Source organism: Rhinolophus ferrumequinum, chromosome 8, assembly GCF_004115265.2.
Source record: "Rhinolophus ferrumequinum isolate MPI-CBG mRhiFer1 chromosome 8, mRhiFer1_v1.p, whole genome shotgun sequence".
Lineage (NCBI taxonomy): Eukaryota > Metazoa > Chordata > Mammalia > Chiroptera > Rhinolophidae > Rhinolophus > Rhinolophus ferrumequinum.
Window position 1 is genome coordinate 51574185 of NC_046291.1, and position 9148 is coordinate 51583332.

A 9148-nucleotide genomic window follows, 5' to 3' on the forward strand; every position below is an offset into this window, starting at 1 on the left:
GTGGAGGACAGCAGTGTAAACCTTCATGAGCACATATTATTTTCTATCTGGCGATGTAGCTGTCTTGGTTGATTCTCTGATCACAGTTTAGTCACAAGACCAAGGTTGGCCCTGTTCAAAAGAGCTGGCCCTCGACCTTCAGAAACTTAAACCAAAAGGGAGTCTAGAAAGGGCAGAAAGGGTCTGTTGTTTAAATATTAGAATTCAGTGCAGTAAGATTGAGCATTAAACATTTAGAAGAGCAGACAAGCTAGAATAAAATGTTTTATTATTAAAATAAAAACTTTGTATAAAAGCGTTACAGAACAAAAGCTCTATATACAATTATTGATTCAAGGTCCAATTATGCCTCAGAATGGGCACAGCAATAGACTGCATATGCAAAGCAAAATGGACACGTAAGATCTCACCTACTAAACGATGTAATGCAAAAACAGAGGAGGGGGATATGGACGACACACGCAATCTGCCCAGACACTGACCTGGCAGCGATGTCAAGTTAACACACTGCAAAGTCACCCATCTCCAAAAGGCACTTATTGTTCTAAAAGTGCTTAAAACCTGACCATGAACCTTGTGGCTAGCTTCTAAGTTCTTCAAGAAAGCAAACGCTGCAAAGGACTGTCGACTAGTATTAGTATCAATTCTCCATGCAAAAACAATCAAGAATTTATTTGAAATACCTTACATTTATGAACTGAAATAAATTTGGCAACTACCATTATACCATAGATTCAAATCAGCCTCACCATCCTAATTCCCTAGATGCCTTTTCTGCAATGACTTCTAGCACTGCCCGCAAACTTCTGGGTCAGGACTGTGAGAGTCTGATGCACCATCCAATCTCATGGTGGAAGACAGTAGCAAGCAAGTCTCAGCTCTGACAACTTGTGTAATAGCACAAAATACGGAATATTCTCATGAGAGGCGTCCAAAGTAACATATTCCACTTTCCAACGATCGCATTTTTCCACATGGTTTTAAGAACTTCGTGCCTTGAGTCTGTTAAAAATATCAACTAGTACAAAACACTGAATCATACCCATTGTTTTTGTGTCAACAACTTTGACAGCTGGTCTCTAGAATTCAAAAGATGTAGTTAGTTAACACTATTACTGTGTTTCTAAGTGCTTGGTTTTATAGGTGGATTCCAAGGCTATCTGAACACCAATTAAATCAAACATGCTTTCATAAAACCATCATTTAAAAAGAATTCAGAAACTAAAAGAAAAAGTGTGGGGAGGGTGAGGGGTGGAGGAAAGCAAAGGAGAAATAGCAGGGCAAAGCATTGCTAGCAATATGCTCCACGATGCTCGGAAACACCTTTCTAATGAGATAAACTTGATTTGAGTTTCCTATGAAACAGACTGGCCATCAAAATTCTTAACTCGGATTTCAACCACATGACAAAATTGGAAAGTTTAACAAGGAAGATTGGTGCAGTGGAAAGGCAGGCAGTGGATCTTCTAAATGTTATGCTTGCATTTCAAATTCCTGTTTCAGACTGAAAAGAGAAAAAGGGAACATGTCAGGATATTGTTTTCAAACTAAGAATTCTCTTTTGAAAGCCTAATCATTCTTTTAAAAATGTATATAATGAGTTATAACATACATGTATAACATAACATCTTATGTGTACGACTTGAATTTTACAGGCGCACACACACGGGTCACCACCACCCAAATGAAGACATAAAGTGTTTCCCAGAGACGCTGACTGTGCTCCTTTCCAACACTACCCGCGCTCCCTGACCCAGAGATAACCACGACTCTGACTTCTTTCCTCATTTTATTAAGACACACAAATGAAGGTAAGATTTGGGTGTGGAAGAGAGAAAAACCAACCCTTACCTTTTCAAGTAAGCATGAACATTCCCAAAGCCCTGGTATTTGGCCAAGTACACAAGGACCCCCGTTGCACACCGCCCATCGCGCTGCCGACAGAAGCTACAATTGCAGATTCCTCGACAAGGTGGACAATGCCAGTTCTGCAGGAGAATTGTGAAAAGGCACAATTAAATCAAACCTATTTCCCCCTTACTTATCTAGTTGACTCTACTTAACCTCTAAGGTAAGTATCATTAATTGCACGTGAATCTTTATTTTTTTATTTAAGAAAGAATCTTAACAGTTAAAATCCGTTAGTCATGCCTAAGGTTCCCTGGGGAAATCGAGCACAGAAGGTCACACAGCAACCACCAGGGGTGAATGGAGAGTCCAATTCCCCGATCGGCGTCCTGAGCACTCTGGAAGGGGCTCACACCAGTCTGACACCAGCAGCAGGAACTCATCTGCCTCCCGTGAAACGCATGCCCACAACACTAAGGGGTCAGCTCTTCTGCTGATGCCGTTCTGGCCCCATCAACTCGTGGCGAACCACCGAGCCGCAGACCACCCCCCTTCAAGGCACCTACTGGATCCAGCAGAGCGTCCTTGACCTCTTCGCCGTAACGGTTTCGAAGGCAGGGACCGCAGAACTGGCCTCGAACACCCCAGCACTCTGGGTTTCTGCAGTTTGTTTTGGTATCAATAGTTTTCTGGCGGCACTGATGACAAGTAGATCCCTACAAATAATAAGCAAGTCATAAGAAGGGAGAGAAACCACCGCTCTTTGTAGAGAAAACAGCACATTTCAAGAAATGTCCTTCTTGTTGGGTAGTCTGACATTTTGAATCTCATTTTGTATCTACATACACATGTATATGCCAGGGCATGAAAAGTACCTCAAGCAGGGTGATTTCATTCACCTGGCAGATTCAATAATTAATACTATCAAAACTACTTTTCTTCAAGAAAAGATCTTATCGTGCAAAAAAAAAAAATCCTGCCCCAAACCCATTTATCTTGAGCATATCACCAAATCCCCAGTACCTCTCCATATAGACACACATAATAGGTACACAGTAAATATGCTCAATGAATCAAGTTAAAAATTAAAAGATTTAATGCTGCTGAAGGTTTAAGAGGGCTAAATCCCAAGGATGCTACAAAATTCTCTTATGTGAAAAAAACACATAGGCACACATCTCATAAGCTAAGATCCTTAGAACATTAGCAGAACTCTAAGGATAGAAACTATTCTTCCTCTCTCACAGACTTTTACATTTTCAGACAGAATGTGGAGGCTTTTACCAATGAACGACTATATATCTTCTCTCGAGAATTGCAGCAGATGTTCTCCAACTCATCCTCTGTAATTTCTTCCACTGGGCGAATGACATGCGGAAGGGTCATGGATCCTGGACGACGACCTCTGGGTGTGTCATCTTCCTGCATAACAAGCATGAACAGTGTTCTTACTGGCTCTCCCAGTTCTGAATCTCAAATACTTGATTTATAATTTCTTCACAGAGAATTCAGCCTGGAAATCTTAAGGCTTATGGAGAGGAAAAAAGTCGTAAGTTTACTAAGGATAACAGGACAACATCATTGAAATGATTCCTACAACTAAGAAAAGCTGAAAAAAACTTTATAGACTCTCTCACTTACTAACAAAAATCATCAAATAAGTTTGTGTGACATTACCAATCCTGAATGGTTAGAGAAGAATGTTTAACACGAATCATTTGGTGTTGAGGCTGTGTGTACCTGTGCTGTGCATATACTAGGCCTACTGAAGATGAAAACCAGGAGAGCAAGCCCAATGTGAGAACTCACGTTCATGTAGCCGTCCACAGCCTTCCTCTTTCTCACCAACATGTACTTATCCTCCTCTTCTTCCTCCTCCTCTGTGGGTAGAGCACTCAGGGACCCAAGGATCCGGGACCTTGACCTGGTAAGAGGACGAGCTCTCCGTTCGGGGTTTCTCCTGGAAGTAACACCTGGGAAGGTACGCCTTCGGGGTGTCTTTGATTGCTAAACAAAACACATATGGCAGAACCCATTTATTCCAGAATGAAGAGAAGTGGCACCTTCTCTTTATGTGCTTTTGTTTAAGTAAAGAGAGAGCTCCATTTTCTAATTTTCTTTATCCTTTCTATAATGCACGGAAAATGAGGCCCCAAAAAATGATACAGCCATTGTAATTTTGCTTGTGTAATACCAAGCCCAGTTTCTCTCAAACTGAGAGACGATCTACTTATTCACCCACATAATAAAGATGTAAGAACGAATGTCCTTTTCCAAAAACACGTTTTTTACTATGATATCTCCTAAGTCCTCACACATATTCACTGTTCCTACACTGTACAAGAGAGAATGTTTATATACGGTTTTCCTTCTTCCACTCCTTGCTTGCTTCTTCCTTTTCTCCTCAGGGAGAGGTGGGGAAAAGCAAGTCTTTTATTTTTTTGTACCACAGCAGACACACCAGATTCCTGAGTTGCACAAGATTAGCTCCTTAGAATATAACCACATATATTAGGCCACGACTCATCATTTTTCCTTCTCAGATTTTAAAAACATCTATTACATACTATGCATGTACCATGCAGGAGGAATGTGCTAAAGCTGGGGATACAGGAAAGAAACGTCATTCTTTATTCCCTGCCCTTGAGAGGCTTAGTCTAGTAGGGAAGGAGAGAAATAAACAATCAAGAGGGATTTCATGGCACGGGGAGGCCACACCTGCTCCAGGATGCAAGGAAGAACTCTCAGAGATCTACCAGCAGGTTTCCTCTATTTTCTCTCGGTCTAGAGGACCACACAAAATAAGAAACTGGATTTTCAAATATCCCAACACCTTAGACACACCCCGAATACTACTGAACAAACAAGGATTGGCACTCACTGAACTGGGGCCTGGAAGGCAACGCCGTCCTGGGAATGAGCCAGGGAAGCTTTCTAATTCCGACATTAATTTTGCAAGCTAAAAAGGAAGGAAATTAAACAGAAATTATTGGTTTATAGTAACTGATGAAAATGAGCAACTTCTGGAAATTACTGTAGCACATCTTAGAGAGTTTCTGATTTTCCCTACACATTTACCAAGACTTTAATAGATTAAAAAGAAGAAAAGTTAATTCAGGGAAAGAAACACATTTTAAAGCACTTATTATAAAGACTTCACAGCTACACTAAAAATAATTCTTGACGCATATAAGCAACAAGTGGCTTAGAGAAAAAGCCAGGAAGTTAGTTCTAAGTTAGTTCTTTGAATAACTAGTTCTTTGAATAGCTAGTTCTAGTTATTCAAAGTCAGATACCTACCATTGCTTTGTTTTGCTTTATATTCAAAGCTCTTTTCTCCAAAAACTTCATGCCATTTTCATCTTCTGAATCAGAACTGGAATCATTCACAGAACTCTCTGAGGGCTTGGAGGGTGCGGGTCTTTTGTTAGCTGCCCCACTGGTATTTCGAGTTGGGAACTTCATGGCCACCCGGAGAGGTCCGGCCCGCCGGCACTGACTGCGGGTCCTACAGCCTGCGTGGTCTGACTGCAGCCTCTAGTTAATCAGAACAGTTAGTCATTAATGACTTGCTGACTGTCAAACAGGCTGCACCAGTATGACTACAAAATCCCTTCTGAACAAGACACTTGCATCAAATAAAGTTTAACTGACCACTTTAACTGTCAATTTTAATGGACAGCTCTGGGTAACAAACTCAGGGATTACAAATAAATACAACAATCTGAGTGCAGTTTAACTCAGGGAGCCCTTCTGGGGCACACTGTTCTAAACTATCTTCACGGCCCCACGGCCAGTGGTTCTGAGACCCCCCCCTTTCTAAATGCAAAAATACCAGCTCCCTTTTTTTTTTTTTAAAAAAAATAGATCTTTATGTATTCTTTTAAAAGAATTCCTATAGTAATAAATATGTGTGCTCTCATAAACATGGTTTCAATGCTTATGGCAATATTAAAATATATTAAAGATGTCTCAATGCTTCACTTTTTAAAAAAACTGTGGTAAAATATACATAAAATTTACCATTTTAATCATTTTAAGTGTACAGTTCACTGGCACTAAATACGTTCACGCTATTGTGCAACTATTACTACCATCCATCTCCAGAATGTTTTCATCTTCTGGACTCAGTTACTCAACCTGAAACTACACTCACTAAACAGCAACAACCCACCCCCCCCTCCACCGGGGCCCTGGCAACCACCATTCTACTTTCTGTTTCTATGAATCTGACTACTCTAGGTTTCGCTCTAATTCCCTATTTATAAGACTCAATCTTTTTAAAAAATTGTATTTCAAAGTAATATAGGTTTCCATGATTAAATATGTATTAAAATTAGCCCGTGGGGAAATACAAATCAGAATCACAAGATACCACTTCATACCCACTGGTAGAGCTAAATCAATAACAAGTATGGCAAAGATGTGGAGAAACTGGAACCTATAAACATTGCTGGTTGGACTGTAAAATGATGCAGCCACTTTGGAAAACAGTTCCTCAAAAGGTTAAATAAACAAAGAGTTACTGTATGACCCAGCAATTCCACTCCTAGGTATATACTCAAAAGTGTACGTCCATACAAAAACTTGTGCCTGAATGTTCACAGCAGTGTTACTCCTGACAGCCAGGAGGTACAAGCAACCCAAACACCCGTCTTCTGATGAGTGGGTAAGCTAAACATGGCATATTCACACGCTGGAGTATTACTCAGCAATAGAAAGGGATGAAGTACTGGCACCTGCCATAATGTGGAACACCCTGAAAACATTGTGTTAAGTGAAAGAAGCCAATCACAAAAGACCACATATTGTATAGTACCATTTATAAAAAATATCCAGAATAGGTAAATCTATAACAATAGAAAATAGATTGGTGGTTGCCAGGAACTGAGGATGTTGGGAAAGAATGCAAAGTGACTGTTAATGGGTACAGGGTTTTTTTGGGGGGTGATGGAAATATTCTAAAATTGATTGTGGTGATGGTTGAGAAAAATTAAACAGAAACAAGAAAAAAACATCACCCATAAAGTGCCAGCAAGGGAAGACCCATTTCTAAATTGCAAAATTTCTAAAATCCCCACAGCTTTTGCTACTCTTCATGTACTTTTAATGTGCATGGGCTGAGAGACTATAAAATGACAAAAAACTTTTATGAGTTCTTAAGACTTTTAATTGATTGGCATTTTATTAATCGCAAAAATCAGCGTCTACAAAGATTTGAAAAAATGCCCAGAAGTGATTGATGCTGTAGACAACGTGTGGATCATATCCAGATTTGCAGACCACCCCTTGCAATATCTCCGATATGCACTGATTTAGACAAACATCACTTATTAGAGGAAATAGCATATTACCATGAAGTCAGATGGTGATAAAACACTCCTTGGTCAGGCGCTCTCACTTATGCTAGTGTCACTGAAGTGTGGCCCAAGCAGTAGACCCATATCAGACCACAATAAGCTGGAGAGCCCACACCAGACTGTAAATCAACACACTGCTTCCTTTGTCAAGAATATTTTGCTAACAAGAAAACGTCTGCAGAACTAAACAATATGCTCAGGAAGAGTGGGACCCAGGTGCCTCGGCAGCAGCAGTGGCCTGAGCAGGAGGACAGAGGTTAAAAAGGTAAGGCAGTGTGCACAGGAAAAGCAGACGAAGGAGCAAAAGTGGAAGCAGGAAGGGCCCTAATTGTCATTATCTGCACTCAAGCTCCTGCACAGAAGTTATCACAGGTTTTCCAGATGCACAGATCCACGACGGGAACATTTACCAAAGGCCTGCTCTATACCAGGCACGGGGCTGAGTACCTAAACTTAAATGCGAATATGGCTAACCTGCAGGAACATGTCCTTCCTAGATTTCTGTGTCAATGGAAATCTGGAGGTTGGGCGACTTTATATTACCAGTTTCCAAGATTTTCAGAGCCTACGAAATGTTAGGTTTTACAACTAAGACTATATTAGTAAATACTGTTTTAAGACACAAAGAAAATACTCTTGAATTTTAAAAAGATCAACAAATTCTGGCATGACTAAAATGAAAATTACAGGGAAAAAAACTTTTTCAAAGCAAGTATGTCATGCCTTGAAATGTACCTTACTTCTTGATATTGGTGAAATTCTCAAACTCACCATTCCATCTTGTATCTCACTCTCTGAGAAACCGCAAAAGGATTCATCGTCAGAGTCAGCATGAAAAATACTGGCCAGTTCGTTAGTGACATCTGGCCTTGGTTTCTGTAAAAATCCACAATGGTCTAACACATCTTGCACCTCACTTTCTGAAAAGCCGCAGAAAGATTCATTATCAGAGTCCTCATAAAAAACATTTGCCAGTTCTTCACTGATATCTGACCTGAATTTAGGTTTCTGTAAAATAAATAAATAAATGTGGTTGTGCATTTCTTTCCCCCTTTTCAAGAACCAATTTTCCATAAACCGTGCAGAGAGCAAATCACATTTACAAGTGCACTACAAGAGAATAGCTTTTGTTACAAAGAAAAATGGTTCAGAGGTTTACAAATGATTTCTGAGTTGTTATGGCAAATCATCAAGCATGTTAGGTTAGGCGACATTTCAAAGGATAGAATAAGTAGCTAATCTGCCTCCAACAATTACTACCTAGAACCACAGCAAAAAGTGAAATGAAATTACAGTGCATACGGTATTTTCTTAACGGCTGTATAGAAATGTAGGCAAAAAGCAAGCAGTTTTAATCATGCACAAAGCATTTGGGGCATTTTGAGCTCTGCAGACTCAATGCTGTTTATTCTCAGGCAGCACTTACCGTGTTTGCAAAATTATCAGAAGCAAAGCTGTCACAACTGTCATCAGAGGATAACGAGGTTTCCATGGAAATCAACTTCATATATCTGAATTTCTCAAAGTTCTTCTTTACTCTGCGATCCTTTTGCTGCAAATGGAAATGGCAATCCTATTAAGTGGGATGCTAACTACGGTTTCTAACTAAAGACATCATTTTTGAGTTTAGTAGGTTCAAACAGCACAGAGTAGATATGTCCATTTCTTATGCCCTATACAGAAAAAGGAGGATTTGCAATTGCTACAAAATATTTTTCAAAACTAGGTAAAATCCTAAAAAGGGGTCCCTTGGAAAGAAAATTGCAATCACATTTATTAATTTATTCAAACATCTGTAGAGCTACCGCTCTAACCCACCTGAAACGGCCCCAATCTCAGCATTATACTGAGCTACCAAGGAACTTAATGCCAAACTACTAAAATCTGCCCTTAAAAAAAATTATACTATACTTCTAAAAGGAAATTTCAAAAGTACAAAA

At 39.8% G+C, this 9148-nt stretch overlaps 1 protein-coding gene across 1 annotated transcript; it reads right to left on the reverse strand.

Annotated features, from left to right (window-relative positions):
• Positions 1 to 416: 416 nt before the first annotated feature.
• CDCA7 (cell division cycle associated 7) lies at positions 417 to 8759 on the reverse strand. The gene is made up of 9 exons (XM_033111362.1): positions 8635 to 8759; positions 7980 to 8216; positions 5149 to 5385; positions 4730 to 4807; positions 3658 to 3855; positions 3133 to 3270; positions 2415 to 2564; positions 1852 to 1988; positions 417 to 1504 (listed from the first exon to the last, which is right to left on the reverse strand). The coding sequence occupies exons 1-9, from the start codon at positions 8713 to 8715 to the stop codon at positions 1474 to 1476; spliced, it is 1287 nt and encodes a 428-aa protein (XP_032967253.1). The 5' UTR covers positions 8716 to 8759; the 3' UTR covers positions 417 to 1473.
• Between the last annotated feature and the right edge of the window lie 389 nt (positions 8760 to 9148).

What these genes read in the sequence shown, in the direction of transcription:
- CDCA7 (XM_033111362.1), bottom strand. Translation starts at nt 8,715, where the DNA reads ATGAAGTTGATTTCCATGGAAACCTCGTTATCCTCTGATGACAGTTGT. An exon ending in GTGAGATACAAGATGGAATG is followed by an intron (nt 5,386 to 7,979) that starts GTGAGTTTGAGA and finishes CTGATTAACTAG; the next exon opens with AGGCTGCAGTCAGACCACGC. An exon ending in CTGTGGACGGCTACATGAAC is followed by an intron (nt 3,271 to 3,657) that starts GTGAGTTCTCAC and finishes CTTGTTATGCAG; the next exon opens with GAAGATGACACACCCAGAGG.